General features: G+C 46.7%; 1 protein-coding gene across 9 annotated transcripts in view; it reads left to right on the forward strand.

Annotated features, from left to right (window-relative positions):
• The window catches only part of AMOTL1 (angiomotin like 1), a 208,455-nt gene that overhangs the window by 128,966 nt on the left and 62,241 nt on the right, over nt 1–17,248 (forward strand). For all 9 annotated transcript variants that reach the window (XM_020885530.2, XM_020885523.2, XM_020885534.2 and 6 more), the window contains one exon: nt 12,023–12,314. In XM_020885530.2, the coding sequence (XP_020741189.2) occupies nt 12,023–12,314 (292 nt within the window). The remainder of the gene's footprint in view (nt 1–12,022; nt 12,315–17,248) is intronic.

A 17,248-nucleotide genomic window follows, 5' to 3' on the forward strand; every position in this document is an offset into this window, starting at 1 on the left:
GTGAGGCTGGGGAAGGGCTCGGGCGACCTGGCCCTGCTGAGGTGGCTGGTGGGGGCCTCCAGGGACTGTGAGGCGGCCATGGATGCAGGCCAGCTCTGTCCTGCCCCATTCTTCCTCTTCCTTCTCCTGAAAGTGGAAATGAGCATAAATGAGGACCAGGTGAGAACTGGACAGGTTGTTCTATGAAGAATTAAGATTTTTAAAAAAAGAAAATGAAGCATTAACTGCCACATTTTGGGGAAATAGCACTTCCAGAAGTCGTGACTTGGCTTTACAGTCTGTACATTGTTCTTATTGTTGTTGTTATTCAGTTACTCAGTCGTGTCCGACTCTTTGCGACCCCAGGGACTGCAGCACGCCAGGCCTCCCTGTCCATCAACTCCCGGAGCTTGCTTAAACTGATGTCCATCGAGTCGGTGATGCCATCCAACCATCTCATCCTCTGTCGTCCCCTTCTCCTCCTGCCCCCAATCCCTCCCAGTATCAGGGTCTTTTCAAATGAGTCGGCTCTTCGCATCAGGTGGCCAAAGTATTGGAGTTTCAGCTTCCACATCAATCCTTCCAATGAATATTCAGGATTGATTTCCTTTAGGACTGACTGGTCTGTCCCGTTAATGGAAGTGAAGGCACGAATGAATACTGGGGACTAGATCTCACACACCACAGCTAAGTTTGCATGTTGCAACTAAAGATTCCAAATGCCACAACAAAGATCCCCGAAATAAATATTTAAAAAAAAGAGAGATGACGTCAGAGCCAGTGGTGCCGTGGACCCCCTTCCACAGAACACACTTACTTCGTCTCTTCACCGGCCCCATCAGTTCATGGGGCTCGTGGTTTCCCACATTCATGGAGGGACCCTGTGGTGTGCTCAGCCTCCCAAATCACACATGTTTTCCTTAGAAAATTCACTATGAATTTTCCTCTAAAAACACCTCCTGGTTTGGCTTTATTTAGCACAGAGTCAAAGTTCCTGATGCTCTGTGGTACTCAGGTGCTTTAGTTGTGTCCAACTCTCTGCGACCCCTGGACTGTAGCCCATCAGACTCCTCCATCCACAGGATTCTCCAGGCAAGAACACTGGAGTGGGTTGCCATGCCCTCCTCCAGGGGATCGTCCCGACCGAGGGGTGGATCCTGGGTCTCCTGCATTGCAGGTGGATTCTTCACTGTCTGAGCCACAGGGAAGCCCCATGCTCCCTGGGAACGTGTCAAAAGACAGTGCAGTGGGTAGGGAGGGAGCAAAGAGGACAGAGTCCTGGAGCCCATGTGGCCGATTGGAGAGAACCCATGCTTCTCGCCAGGAATGCACACCGAGCCAGCAGTGTGGCCAGAGTGCAGGTTACCGAGTGAATAAGCATGAAGATTGGGGCTGAAGAGCAGCTTTACTCTGCGTGGGTGTGAGGTCTCGAAAGGGCTGCACGGTGCAACAGAGAATGTTCGGTGGCCCCCTCTCACCCTGAGTTGGAAATGGCTGGAGGAGGAAGGGGAATTTTCAGACTGTGTTTCCAAAGTGCTGATTTGCAGTTTAGATAGTTAACGAAAATGAATTGCTATGTGGTATTAAAAGGTGAGCCAGACCCAAAGCTTTTGGATTAACCACCATGCGTTGCTCTTAACAAAAATGAGGCCAGGGAGTGTCTTTTTTAAATTCCACCAGCTAAACATGTGTTTTGAATACCAGCATTAAAATTTACGAGTTTGTACAATTTTTAAGCTGAATTGTGGCTGAATGAGCCAAGTAAAATGCCCTGTTTATTGTGAGGAGCGGCTCTGCGGTGTGGGAATTTCAAAATGCTGGGGTCAAGTTTAGGTTGCTTTCTCAAGAAATGTAACACAACTCCAGCTGCAGTGCATTAAATGCGTGGCTTCTCCAAACAAGAGGATCATCCATATGCGTCCTGCCTAGCAATAGTTTGGATCTTAGTTTACCCAAGAGCCTAGTCTCAGTCTGAACACTTAAGAGTCCTGTGTCACACCACCAAAGGGGTCTAGGTGGGAAGGCTGTGGGTTTGGGAAAAGAAGATTTGAGGGGTTTTAAGTCCTGGCTCTTCCACTTTGTAGCAAACTGCTTAAGTTCTCAGAGCCTCACTTTCCTTATCTGCAATCTGCTGTAGCTGATGTTTCCTAAAAGTAACTGATTTTCTTCCTTACACCAATGAAACACTTTCAGTCTCAAAAATCTAGTAATATAGCACTCCCTAAAAAATGATAAAGAAGGGAAATAGAAATTACCTGCAGTTCCATTATCCAGCCAAAACCACTCTTAAATACTCTGCTCTATTGCTTTCACAATCAGAAAGTATAAGAAAATACTCTAAATTGGAGACCTCTAGATAAATAAGAGGTATTTTTACTGAGGGGGAAGTCTTAAATTTGAACCTCTTCACAGCCAAGAAGCCATTTGTTATTTTCACCTTATTTTTAAGTTCTTTTATCTTGTTTACTTCCTCTAATTATTAAAATAACAGTGCTGATTTTTGGCTTATCTCTATTTTCTAATTTTTCTATAAGTGAAAGTTGTTCAGTCATGTCCAACTCTTTGTGACCCCATGGACTATATACCATGGAATTCTCCAGGCCAGAATACTGGAGTGGGTAGCCTTTCCCTTCTCCAGGGGATCTTCCCAACCCAGGGGTCGAACCCAGGTCTCCCACATTACAGGCACATTCCTTACCAGCTGAGCCACGAAGGAAGCACTTGTGGCTAATATATACTTTTCTATAATGAACCTATATATTAGTACAGAACTTTTTGAATAGCTGCCCATGTTCACTGTAGAAATTGCATAAAGAATAGAAAAATATGAAGAGTGAAAAAAAATCCATGAATTTGTCATCTGGAGATAGTCATTCTGACCTTTTGTCATTGTTCCTTGTAGTCATTTTTCTGTAATTTTTTACTCAAGCGAAGTCCTAATATGTATCACGCCTTGAGAATTTTAAAGAATCTTTGCTTTGAAGCTCAGTAAACACTCATTGAATGATTGTTAATACTGATAAATTTTAAAAAGTTGTTTCGATTTCAGTTGTGTATTAATAACTTTGCTTTGGGAAATTTATTTAGCTGTTGCATTTTCTCTTTTGAATCACTGGATCACATCCTTCATCTGTTTATCCATTGATGTCTCTTTTCCTGTTATGTTTTGGACAACTTTTGTCAATCACACAGCCATATTAAATGTTGGCACAACGCCCTAATTGTAGATAAACATATTGTTGTTATTTAGTCACTAAGTCGTGTCTGACTCTTTTGTGACCCAGGGACTGTAGCCCGCCAGGCTCCTCTGTCCATGGGATTCTCCAGGCAAGAATGCTGGAGTGGGTTGCCGTTTCCTTCTTCAGGGGATCTTCCTGTCCCAGGGACAGAAACTGCATCTCATGTATTGGCAGGTGGATGCTTTACCCCTGAACTACCTGGGAACCCCCCAGAACATATAGTCTAATATTTTGAATATAGGTTGCTGATCACCACTGATGCTTGGAGATCTGGGGTTAGTAGAATGGGGACTGGAGAAGGCAATGGCACCCCACTCCAGTACTCTTGCCTGGAAAACCCCATGGATGGAGGAATCTGGTAGGCTACAGTCCATGGGGTCGTGAAGAGTCGGACACAGCTCAGCGCCTTCACTTTCCCCTTTCACTTTCATGCACTGGAGAAGGAAATGTATATGTATATACATCTCCACTCTTTTTTAGATGTGTGTGTGTGTGCCTGTGTGTGTAACTGATTTACTTTGCTATACAGAAGAAACTAACATGACAGTGTAAGTCAGCTATAGTCCAATGAGAATTAAAAAATTTCAAATGCTAAATAAAATGCTAGACTAAAGGCATTGACATCCTCTAGAAATATAATGTGGGCCAGATATCTAATCAAAATTTTTCTCACAGCCACATTTTTATAAGGTTAAAAGAAACAGGTGAAATTAATTTAAAAACATGTTTTAGTTAACCCATTTTTAAAAATTGAATATAGTTAATTTGCAATGTTGTTTGTGTTAGTTTCTGCTATAAAGCAAAGTGATTCATTAATACAGTAAACTTACTACGTTAAATTTTTTTCTGTTATTGAGTATAGTTGCCTGTGCTGTACCTTAAGACTTTGTTATCTGTTTTATGTATAGTAGTTTGTTTCTGCTAATTCCAAACTCCTGATTTATCCACTGCCGCCCCCCCCAAAGCCGTCCCCCCTTTGGTAACCATAGTTTGTTTTCTGTGTCTGTGAGTTTATTTCTGTTTTGTCAGGGCATTTGTTTCATAAGATTCCAGATACAGGTGATATCATATATTTGTGTTTGTCTGACTTCTCTTAGTATGAGAATCTCTAGGTCCATCCTAGAGATTGCTGCAAATGACATTTCTTTCTTTTTATGGCTGAGTAATATTCAACTATGTACGCTTATCACATCTTCTTTATCCATTCATCTGTGGGTGGACACTTAGGTTGTGTCCATGTCTTGGCTATTTTAAGTCATGCTACTGTGAACATTGGAGTGCGTGTGTCTTTTCAGATTGGTTTTGTCTTTACTGGATATATGCTCAGGAGCAGGATTGTTGGATCATACGGTAACTGTATTTTTAGCTTTTTTAAGGAACTTCCACACCGTTAGTTAATCCATTTTAAAACGTACATTTAGGTACATGTTTTATTTAACCCATTATATCTAAAGTATTATCATTTCAACAGGTTATCATCATAAAAAACTATTGCTGAGATATTTTACCTTTTTTTATACTGTCTTCAAATTTTGATGTGCCTTTTACACTTCTTGCACATCTCAGCTCAGTCGAGACACATTTCAGGTGTTCGGTAGCCACATGTGGTTTGTGGCTAGTGTTCTGGACAGTACAGGACTAGAAGAAAGTGAGGGTCTGTGTTCAAGAGCGAGTGTCCCGACATGCGTATGCATCCCCTTGACATTATACTCCTGTTCTGCATTGCATTGCAAGAAATCTCTTCAGAAATTGAAGCTTCTGTGGTGTTAGCATTTGCTTTGTTTCCAGGCTGAAGCTTTAGTGTTAGGGACTGGGATTCTCCACACAGTGTGTTTTAAGAGGAAGGAACACCCAAGGATGCATGATCCTTTGCTTTTCTCCTGACACCCATTAGCAGTGTAATAATAATAACACAGGCTAGCAGTTATTAAGTCCTTTCCCAATGACAGACACTGTGTGCGCTGCTTTATATACATGGCTTCACTTAATTCTCATAACAACTCTGTGAAGTAGATCCTATCATTATAACTGTTTAAGGTGAAGAAGAAATTAAAAGCTTGCCCATGGTTACATGGCTAGAAAGAAGCAGAGAAAAGCGTCCCATATTAAGGAATACTGCAGTCTTGTGCCAGCATAGGGTGATAGCCCTGGTCTGGTGGAGGTATGTGAGCTCCAACCCCCAGTTCATAGCCCATTGTTTAGCTTTGTAAAGACTGAGATCTCTGTTTGTTAATCCTCTGAGCTTTAGTTTGCATACTTTAAAAACAGAATAATAATATGTGTTGTGAGAGCAGGGAATGTCCAAGCTTGTGAGAGTGAAATGACAGTGAAGGTAAAGTGCTATTCATGGCACATTTAGTACATTAGGTGTAATGTAAATACAGATGTTTAAACAAGCTTATTTATGAGAACTTCCCTAGTAGTTCAGTGGTTAAGACTCCACGCTTCCAATGCAGGGGTCATGGGTTTGATCCCTGGTTGGGGATCCCACATGCTTTGAGGCTCGGCCAAAAAAAAATTTTTTTAAAGAGATAATGTAAACAGGCTTATTTATGAAGGCTTGCTGAGTGCAGAGAGAAGTAAAGGACTGTTGAGTAGTAGCTGTCACCAATGATCTTGTGTCCCTAATCCACATTACATTATCACTTCAGTCTTGAGCTGCATTTTGTGTATGAGAAAGGAAGCGACATGTAGCTGTGTTACTAAATTGGCAGTGTCATGGCTGGAGATTCTAACTATATTATCCAGATCAAATATAAATACCAGAGGTCTCTCCCTCAATAAAACAGTATTGAAGTTCATAAAGCATGTATGACTTCCTAACTTGCTGTTGGGCTCTGGGGCCAAATCAATTGACAAAAATGTACTGTGTACCAATTTAGTGTAAGTCGTAATTTTCTACCCTCAGAAAACATGCATGCTACTAATTAGGAAGAATAAATAATGCATGAAAAATTAAATTGTATTTAAATGAAAATTCAAGAGAACAAAAACATGACATAGGCCAGTGGTGGCTGGTTGTCAGAAGCGTGAGTCGGGCAGGGTGGTAAATTAGGAAGCAAGGAATGAGTGCAGATTCTGGGTCAGGCTATGTGCCATGGACCCAAGTCATTAATGATGGGCCATCAGTTCAGTTCAGTTCAGTTCAGTTGCTCAGTCGTGTCTGACTCTTTGCGACCCCATGAATCACAGCATGCCAGGCCTCCCTGTCCATCACCAACTCCCGGAGTTCACTCAAACTCATGCCCATCGAGTCCGTGATGCCATCCAGCCATCTTATCCTCTGTCATCCCCTTCTCCTGCTCCCAATCCCTCCCAGCATCAGGGTCTTTTCCAGTGAGTCAACTCTTCGCATGAGGTGGCCAAAGTATTGGAGTTTCAGCTTCAGCATCAGTCCTTCCAATGAACACCCAGGACTGATCTCCTTTAGGATGGACTGGTTGGATCTCCTTGCAGTCCAGGGGACTCTCAAGAGTCTTCTCCAACACCACAGTTCAAAAGAATCAATTTTTCAGTGCTCAGCTTTCTTTACAGTCCAACTCTCACATCCATACATGACCAATATATATTTCCTGTATGACGCTATCTTGAATCATAGATGCAGCTCTTTGTTTTTTTATTAAAATTTTTTTTGATGTGGGTCATTTTTAAAGTCTTGGTCCAAGTCATTGATGATGGAAGATCAGCCCATATATATTCCCTATATGACCCTATTTTGAATCATAGATGTGGCTCTTTGTTTTTTTATTAAAATTTTTTTGATGTGGGTCATTTTTAAGGTCTTTATTGAATTAGCTACAGTATTGCTTCTGGTTTATGTTTTAATTTTTTTGGTCATGAGGCATGTGGAATCTTGGTTCCCTGACCAGGGCTCAAACCCATACCATCTGCATTGGAAGGTGAAGTCTTTTTTTTTTTTTTTTTTAAATTAATTTTTTTTTAATTGAAGGAAAACTGCTTTGCAGAATTTTGCTGTTTTCTGTCAAACCTCAGCATAAATCAGCCATAAAGTGAGTGAAGTCGCTCAGTCGTGTCCAACTCTTTGTGACCCCATGGACTGTAGGCCACCAGGCTCCTCCGTCCATGGGATTTCCCAGGCAAGAGTACTGGAGTGGGTTGCTGGTTCCTTCTCCGGGAAGGTGAAGTCTTAACCACTGGACTGATCACCAGGGAACTCCCAGATGTGGCTCTTTAAATGCTCCTTGATTCTTGTTTCTAATACCTCACTGTAGACTTGGGGCGAAGAGGCTTTTTCAGCCCTGCTCAGATGTATTTAATAGTTTGGTGGCAGATGGGAAAAGATCCCTTTCTTCAGTGTTCCAAGATTTCTCTGATTCCGTGAGAAAGGAGCAGAGCCTGGTGGTGGTCCTGCCTTGGTGTGTGTGAGGATAAAAAAGGTGATGAACTGTGCTGCCTGGCAGATGGTGTAGACCCTTCATCCTGTTAGTTGAATGCTTCTGTAGAAGAGACAGTAACCTGTGAAAGACAATAGGTAAGTAACAGTCCAAGAGAACAACACAGGGGTGGGTTTCTAGCCTTCATGCTCCCCCTGAGCTGGCTGGAACCTGCGGAAAGCTCTGATGCTTTCGCTAGGGTGTGAGTCAGGGACAGGGTGGTCACTCGCGGCGGGACTGGGCCGCGGGGACCTGGCAGCAGGGGTCACAGGGTGCCTGCCTGTCCTCCCTGTGTTCCCCCGCACTGTTCAGGGAACGAGTGAGCTGCAGGCTCTGGAATCCCAAAGCCTGTGATTGCATCTTCTTTATCTTTCTGTTATCTCTGTTCTATTTTGTTTTGGAGAAGGGAATGGCAACCCACTCCAGTATTCTTGCCTGGAGAATTCCATGGACAGAGGAGCATGGTGGGCTCCAGGTCATGGGGTCGCAAAGGGTCGGACATGACCGAAGTGACTTAGCACATACCGTCTTGTGCCTTGTTTTCTCATCTAAATACAGAGACTTGATAGTGATGCCTGTTTTATAAGGCAGTTATGAAGGTCAAGGTGACATGATGCGTGTAGCAGTGCATACTACAGTGGCTGGAGTCAAAAGTGCCCAATAAATGTTAGCCATAACAGAAAAAAAATATTGGATTTCTCATGAAAGCCACAGTCAGGGCTAAGCTCTGGGTTGTTGTCATTCAGTCACTGAGTTGTGTCCAACTCTTTACTTCAGCATGTCAGACTCCTGTGTCCTCCATTGTCTCCTGGACTTTGCTCAAATTCACATCCATTGAGTCAGTGATGCCATCCAACCATCCCATCCTCTGTCGACCGCTTCTCCTTTAGCCCTCAATCTTTCCCAGCATCAGAGTCTTTTCCGGTGAGCAGGCTCTTTGCATCAGGTGGCCAAAGTATTGGAGCTTCAGCTTCCGCATCAGTCCTTCCAGTGAATATTTAAGGTTGATTTCCTTTAGGATTTGTTGGTTTGATTTTCTTGCAGTCCAAGGGATTGTCAAGAGTCTTCAGCAGCACCAAAATTCAAAAGTATCAATTCTTCAGTGTTCAGCCTTCTATGGGATACAGATGATGCTAATTATAATTATAGTGATAATAGCTAACATTTGTTCAGTGCTTCATTTGTGCCCAGCTTTATACATATTAACTCCTTAAGCCCTTTAACTTAAGCCAAGTGGTGGTAGGGACCCAGGATACCGAGACACATGATATCAAGTAACTGCTCTGCCTTCACAGTCTAACAGAGGAAGTAAGTGAAAGTGTTAGTCGCTCAGTTGTGTCCGACTTTTTGCGACCCTATGGTCTGTAGCCCGTCAGGCTCCTCTGTCCATGGGAATTCTCCAGGCAAGAATACTGGAGTGGGTAGCCATTCCTTTCTCCAGAGGCTCTTCCCGACCCAAGGATTGAACCCAGGTCTCCTAACATTGCAGGCAGATTCTTTACCATCTGAGCCACCAGGGAAATCCCAGTAGAGGAAGTAAGCTATAGTCAAATAGACGATTATGGCATAGAATTCTGGGCTTCCCTGCTAGCTCAGCTGGTAAAGAATCTGCCTGCAATGCATAAGAGTCCGGTTCATCACCAGTTTGCTCTGCGGGCTACACATCGTCCGTTGTAATACCATGCCTCTTGAATGTGTATTTTTGAATGTGTAACCGGGTTATTTTTTGAAGCCAGTGTTCTCTACTTATCATAAAAGACTTCCTATTTTGAAAAACCCATTCTTTCTGTCCCTGAACTTGGCAAGAACCTTTTTCCTGCAGTGTCACTCAGGTGGCTGGTCACCATCATGGATGACTTAGGCTGGCATTATGAAAACTTCCTTTTTGTTATATAACGGAAGATGACCGAGAACATAGGCCCGTCCTTGACTGTGAGTTCCAAATGCCAGAGCCCAATAAATGTCAAAAGGTAGAAGCCCCACCCTGAAGCCCCTGCCTAAAGGGTCAGAGGGCAAGTCCTGCTAGGACCCTGATGCTTCTTCTGTGCCCACCCCAGCTCCGAAGAGACACACCACTATGCTTGTTGTTTGTGGTGGATGAAGTGGGAAGGGAGAATTTGCAGATGGGAATCGGTGTCTGCTTTTGGATCGAGGCAGTGTAGTTTGTGATATTTTGTCTCTTGTCAAGGTAACCTCTTTGCATGAAAAATACACTGTAGGATTTGGCCAGGCTGCCGGTATGCACTTATTGACCTGTGGTGTTTTGGGTCCACAACTGATAGGAGTCCCTGTGATGGGGATGAAAGTTGGGCATTGTGAAAGGCAGCCAAGGGCATTTCACTCTCACTGTGGAGTTGGGCCTCGTACACACAGACATCCTCATGCACACGGGACAACACATCCACATATATTTCAGTGTAGAAGGGGCACAGATTCATCAAAATTCAGAAACGTTTTATTTCTAATGAGGTCATATAGTAATCGTAGTTGTGGAAAGGGAGGGAAGGGGGAGGGTTTACACCTCCCCACCCCTAGCACTCCTTTCTGAAGTCTGAGGCCCTTAAGGCGTAAAGAACCACCTTGAGCTCCATGGTTCCCTACTTTGACGTGGGGAACTTAGATCCCAGCTATTTTAGCATGAAATGGATGGGCTCCTAGATCAAAACCGTAAGGAGATCTAGTTGGAAACTAACTTGGAAGCCCGGTGTAGCACTCTGATGTTGGTTACCAGAACAGAGCCTGTGGTTAGTCACTCTGGAGGGCTCCCTGGGTTTCTTCTGACATCATCTTTAGGGGTGTTTGCATCTCCATGTAGGGAGGGCCAAGGAGACACCCTTTCTCCTAGAGTTTGACGTTTAGCTGCAGAAGTCAGCATTCAGAGGATGCTTAATGCTCTAAGATACACTGGCACAGTGAGAGATATGGAGGCTGACACGGTCCAAAAACATGGCAGCAAATATACTTAAAAGGAAATATAAGGTCAGATAACCTCTGAGGATAAAGGGAGGTAGCTCTGAGAGATTGGCTCTGGAGGATCACAAGGAACAGAGGTAACACATGAAACTGTTATGGACTAGAAGGAGCTCAACCCTTTGATATAACGAAGTCAGTGATGTGAGGGTTGTTGATAATTCTTAGTGCCCCAGTTCTCAGACTGAGACCTAAAGGTTGAAGGGGTAAACAAGAATACCAGTTTCCCCAAGTCTGCAGAAGAGAGATAGCCATGGTTGGAGAACTAGATGCCAAGACTGTCTTTGCTGTTTATACTATAGCGTTGTTGTTAGGAGCCCTTGGCTTAGGCTGGAAGGAAATACAGGGATTTTTATGAAACCAGTTAACAGAATCAGGAGGTGAGGATCCTTTGGGAGGGGAGATTGGATATGAAAATTCATGGGTTCAGGTAAAGAAGCTAGTACCAGAGTTTGAACCATCAGGGACATCTGTGTTTTTCTTAACATGGCTATTGTTGTTCAGTCACTAGGCCATATCTGTCTCCTTGGGACCCCACTCCTGTGTCCTGCACTGCCTCCTGAAGAGTTTGCTCTAACTCGTTTCCAGGGAGTCAGTGATGCTATCTGACCATCTTATCTTCTGTCACCCCCTTCTTTTGCCTTCAGTCTTTCCCAGGTTTCCTCACTGGGCACCTTTGGTCCATCCTTGAAAACATACATCCCCGCTACTCGCATGAAGACAGCTCCTCCCCTGCCCCTCCACACTCCACGGGAGGGTCTGGCTCCCAGACCTGACTCCCAGGTTTGGCTCCCAGAGGCCCATGCCCATCCCCCTGGCCTCATCTTGTGCTGTTCCTGCCGTCTGGGCTCTGTGTCCACTTGCTTTCTTCCGTTTAATCTGCCCCTCTCAGTCCTGCCTTAGGTCCCGCTCACCCCCGATCCGTCTACCTGGAAAACTCTCCCCGCTTCTCCACCCGCTGCCCCCAACCACTCTTTACTCTCTGTCTGTCAATAGACTTCGGCTCAGGCGTCCGCTTCTGAGACCATTTCCCTGACCCCTCTGTATGAACTGGCCACTCAGTGATTCCCTGTCCCTGTCCCTCGGGTTGATTCTTGTAGAGGTGTCGCTTTTCAATACTCAGTTTTGCATGTTCATCACTTGGTGGTGTGCCCATCTCTCTCTCTCCAAGAACATAAGCTTCATGAGAGCAGGGAAGGACCTTGTCTGTCTGGTCCACCATTTCCCGATGAGCAGAGCAGTGCAGATTCAGAGAGAGCGCTGAATATCTGTGGGATGGAGGGTTGAAGCTGCATCTCTCAGCCCAGCTGGACCCTGCATTGATGCTGACCCCCGGCATCACTGTGGGTTGGGACCACCCTCAGTGCCTGTGCTGTGGGCTTTTTCACCCCTGCCCCAGCCTGTGGCCTGGGCTCTGACCCCTGGTCTGTCCCCTTGCAGCCGCCCATGCCAGCTTCCTTTCCCGTCCACGGCGCAGCAGCACAGCCCAGTGCCCTCGCAGAACTCCTCGGTCAGCGGGCCGCTGCACTCCGTGCCCCTGCCGCTCGCAGCTCCCATGGCCCTGGGGGCCGCGCCGCCCCCGCCCGCCGCCTCGCCCAGCCAGCAACTTGGCCCGGACGCCTTCGCGATCGTGGAGCGAGCCCAGCAGATGGTGGAGATCCTCACGGAGGAGAACCGCGTGCTGCACCAGGAGCTGCAGGGTTACTATGACAACGCCGACAAGCTCCACAAGGTAGGGGGCTTCCCCGGGGACTGGGCGGGGGGAAGGTTCTCGGTATTCCAGCTAGACGGATTGGATCGGGGGCAAGCGGGACCTAAGGCAAGGCGGAGAGGAGCAGGTCAAGTGGGAGAAAGCAAGTGGACACAGAGCTCAGACGGCAGGAACAGCAGGAGATGAGGCCAGAGCGAAGGTTCTCTGAAAGGGACATGGTTCCTTACGGCTCAAGGGGGTTGATTCACTGACTCACTGGCCAGCGTTTTAATTCCACACCTCTTTATGCCAGGCACCATGTAAGACTTTAGGAAGACAAAATAAATATGCCAGGGTGCCTCCCTTGGAGGAGCTTATCTTCCAAAAGAGGGAGAGTCACTCCTTCAGGTTTAATGGAGAAATCAAAAGCTTTCCCGACAAGCAAAAGTTAAGAGAATTCAGCACCCCCAAACCAGCTTTATAGCCAATGCTAAAGGAATTTCTCTAGGCAGGAAACAAGAGAAGAAAAGACCTAACTACAGAAAATAAACCCCAAACAATTAAAAAAACGGTAATAGGATAATACATATCGATAATTACCTTAAACGTAAATGGATTAAATGCACCAACCAAAAGATATAGGCTGGCTGAGCAGATGAAAACCTGGGCATATATGTACTTCCACTTACCTCATCACTCTGCCTGATGCCCCCCTGCCAAATGGTAATTATTTTATATTGTTAGGTTAATCATGTTCCCATTATGGCTTGCAGTTGTAATCATCTTGTATTGATTGTGAAAACTGATAAACATCTTTTCCTATTGTGATTATGTAAAAAAAGCAGGGGTGGGGGGGTGGAGTCACCCAAGCTAAACCTGCAGTAGAAGGTCAAGGGGCTACAGGAGAGATAGGAGAGGTGCCCCTGGACAGGGACTCAGCAGCTGTGCAGCATCTCCCCAAACGGACAGTGTGGGAGAGGGGACACCGAGAGGGTACGGAGCAGTAAGCTGAGAGAGGCAGGTTCTCCCTTTACATCTGGGATTTCATGCAGGAACCTGGTGATTGCCGTACTGGTTTCATTAGCTGGTCTCTGCAAAAAAAGCAGTCATGCCTCAGCACCGAGGGCAGAGTGCGCGTTCCGGCATGCTCTCCTTCTGCTTGTGACTCAGCAGGTGGGGAGATACTGCAGAATTCCAGCCCGTGTCTTTGTCATGGGAACGTTAGGACGCACAGCAGCCTTCACTCTTAGGGCTTTTTGCCGAGAGCCAAAGTCAAGAGGGAGACATCTAGCGAGAGTGAACTGTCACAGGCAGTGATTTCACCATGACCCACCCGCCAGCACCTGAAAAGCTGCAGGTGGCAAGGCCCTGCAGGTGAGGGACAAAAGTCATAGGATAGTTTCAGGCAGCAGAGCCACGGGGTCTCCGGAGTTTCCTTTCTGGGGACAAAGCGGCCTGTGTGCCCTGTCCTGGGCAGGTCGAGCTTTTGCAGAGAGAAAAGGTGGGAATGTAAACGCCCTTGAGCACAGCAGCGTTGCCCTTTGGTTCCGTATGCCAGGGCTTGCTCCCGGCTGGCCCACCGGCTCATGGCTCAGTGTTGACCTCTCCGTAAAGCCTGGCCTTTCTGCCGGTCCGGGTGTCGGAGCCGCCAGCCCCTCTGATTCCCCCGAGGGCTGGCAGCCATCGGCTGGGTGCCGTGGGTGGGATGATGCAACCGTTCACAGACGGGACCTGTTCCAGCACGTTTGTGTGGAGCTTCCGCGGCAAGGGTCTGGAGCTCCCCGAAGTCAAGACCAGGCTTGGCTCAGAGAGGTCTGACCACCTTTACTGGAGGCGACAAGACGAGGGGCCGGGACCCGTGGGCTGCCCAAAGATGGTGGCCTCCGCCCTGGGCCAGTCGTGCCTGAGCCCATGTGCAGGCTCCTGGCCTTGCCTGGAGGTCACGCTCAGGCCTTGGGTTGCCTCTCACACCTCCCAGGGCAGCTTCTTTCCTGGTCCAGGCTGAAAATTGGGACGGGCCACCTCAGCACTTCCTGGGAAGCCAGTCAGTTTTTTTTTTCTCTCTCTCTCTCTGAGAGCCCAGTGGCAGATGTTTCCAGGAGCCGTGCAGACTCTGCTGAGGGCCGAGTGTCATTCTCCCTCTTTTCCATGAATATTTTTGAACAGTACAGGGAAGATGCAGAAACTGGGAGTTCTTGTTATTCTTCATTGACTTTTTAAAAATTCAAACGTATTTTTATTGGCCTGTAACACATATCTCTTGATGTCGATAACCATTTCTGTTTTTGAAAACCAAAATCAGCCTCCCAGGGACTCAATTTCCCTGCACAGGTATGATCCTTAAGTTTGGCTGCCAAAAGCATTTTGGTAACTTCTGGAAAAGGGGGAAAATCGAAGGCTGTACCCTTTCTGAAATCCCAAACTCCTTCAGTCCTTTGAATGTTGTGAATGGTTCTGTAAATATTACATTTCATTAATCACGAATTAGTCATGTATCTAATTGAAACTGTTGGTTTGAAAACTCAGATTTTGATGGATACGTGCCATATTCAGCACTAGTTCCGTAGATCTCCTTGGCAACTGGGACCAAGAGACACAAGAGCGGCCTGAAATCATGACTGGGTGGTTCAAGGCTTGTGTTCCCGAGGTCGCCCTACTCCAGGCCTCACCTCTCCATGTGTCTCTGTAGCTGTGTCTCTTATTTGAGCCTCAGGTCTGGGGAGAGGCTTGTCCAGTGAGGTGACTGTACTCCTCGGGGATGAAGACCCCCACTTTGGGTCATGCCACGCCGTAGGATGTGGCCGCCCTGTGTTGGCAGGAGCGCCCATTCTGGAATCCTTCACCGCCTCGGGAGTGCTCACGGAGATTCATCTCCAGGGCAGAACCAAAAATACATGAATTTTTAATTGCAGGGCTTAGCCTATGTGCGGCATGCCAGGAACACAGCAGGAAAAAACGACTGAGCTCAGAGGCTGCCAAAGAGCCACCTGGAAATGAAGACCCTGTTTCCAGAGAGGGGCAGGGTAGTGATTATCCCTGTTAGTGTTGGAATGAGGACCACGGACCCCCAGAGAGAGTGGCGGTTTTTCATCACTTCCTTTTGGTCACTCATTCTGCTTCTTTTTCCTCCCAGTTTCCCTGAAGCATAATTCATGCACGGAATTTCCAGCAGGACCAGACTGTGGGCTGCTGAGCAGGTTGGCCTCAGAAGCCACTGGGGTGTAGGTAGATGTTTGAAAAGCCACACGTCGATGGTTCCTCTGGGCTTTCTTTAGTAAAGACCCTCTTTTTTGTGAGTGAAGCAGCAGTGGCTGTGACCGGGCAGTCTGAGGCATGGACAGCAGGCCTGTCTTCAACCCTATAGGTCCCTGAGTTGTGCATCTAAAGTTGTCTGGGAACAAGCCGGTCTCTAAACTGGGAAGGGCTGAGACTTTCTCACAGCTCCTCTCTGCCCCTTTGCTTCATGGCGGCAGCCCCTGATGAAACTATAAGCTTTCCACTCTGCTTGGAGTTCCGTTTCTGGGCCAGGGATTGCTTCTCAGAGATTCCCAGGTCTCCTGCAGCCTGCCCTAAGAGCTTTCTGACGTCTTTGCTGGAAGGGAGGCTGGGAGCTGTGGAGGCAAACTCTCTTCATACGTTCCTGCTCAGACTTGGGACTGACCCAGATGGTCTGTATATCAAGACCAACCTGTCCAACTCCTTTCACCTCTGACACACATCGCGTGCATGTGCTAGGTCATTTCTGTCACATCCAACTCTGTGCGACCCTCTGGACTGTAGCCTCCCAGGCTCCCCTGTCCATCACATTCTCTAAGCAAGGATACTGGAGTGGGTTGCCATGCCCTTCTCCAGGGGATCTTCCCAACCTAGGGATCGAAGCCTTGTCTTTTAAGTCTCCTGTATTGGCAGGCGGATTCTTTACTACCATCACCACCCAGGAAGTGACATTAAAAAAGCCTTAAGATGTTCTGACCCGAGGCTCTGAAGAAGTGTGCAGTCAGAAACCACAGAGCTTTAGACTTAAAATTCTTAGAGTGATTCTAGTCCAATTTCCCTCTCCTTAGAAACCTCATGTCTCTGAAAGGAGGTCATTCATTTTTTTACTTGAATGCTTCCAGAGCAGAGACGCTCACTACTGGGTAGATTTCTGGAAGAGATTGTTAGGAAATTCTCCCTGATGTTGAATCACAATCTCATCTTGCTAACTTCCTACATGTAGTTGTAGTTCTGTAAGAGATTTAAATGTTAATTATGCAGTCGGTACTTTTGTCATGAGGCAGGGCACAAGTCTAGGGCTGTGGGGCTATTTCTGCTCTCAAGGAGTTGACAATCAAATCTGAAACACAGAATGCATCAGCACTCCAGTCCGATGAATATAACATAGGAGAGTATGTGAAATCAGGTGGAGGGAAGTTCCTGTGGGTGGCCTAGTTGAAGAAGGCTTCACTGGTGCCCCGTCTTACTGGGGATTGTCCCTGCAGCATTGCCCATCTGTCTGAAAGCAAAGGCCACCTTTTACAGACAAAATTAGCATAGAAGTGGTGGTATGTTTTGGAGCCATCTCTTCTGAAAACAAAATTGAAAGGAAGGAGCATAATTTTGTGGTAGGACTATGAGCAGGAATCAGGACAGGCTGTTCTTTCTGCTGCCACATGACCAATAATTCATGATATCTTTGGAAGAGATAGAAAGGCCTCGTTGAAATAAGGGGACTGTGGAGGAACCCACTCTGGTATTAGGAGGCCTTTGGAAACAGCCACGACGAACGGAGCCTCGGTGTTCTGCGCCGCCCCGGTTGGAGGCAGCCGAGCAGGAGGCCCGACGCCCTGCAGCCTCTTCATCCACCTCTTCTCTGATGTGTCTTGGCTCCGTTGCAGGCTCTGGGGCAGTGACCACACTCTGTCTCCTTTAGTCTCTGGCTCCCTGGCTGCTGCGGCGTCCCTGTGTGGGGCTCTCTCTCCCGGGTCCTCCTGTCC

The sequence above is a fragment of the Odocoileus virginianus genome, chromosome 10, assembly GCF_023699985.2.
Source record: "Odocoileus virginianus isolate 20LAN1187 ecotype Illinois chromosome 10, Ovbor_1.2, whole genome shotgun sequence".
Taxonomy (NCBI): Eukaryota; Metazoa; Chordata; class Mammalia; order Artiodactyla; family Cervidae; genus Odocoileus; species Odocoileus virginianus.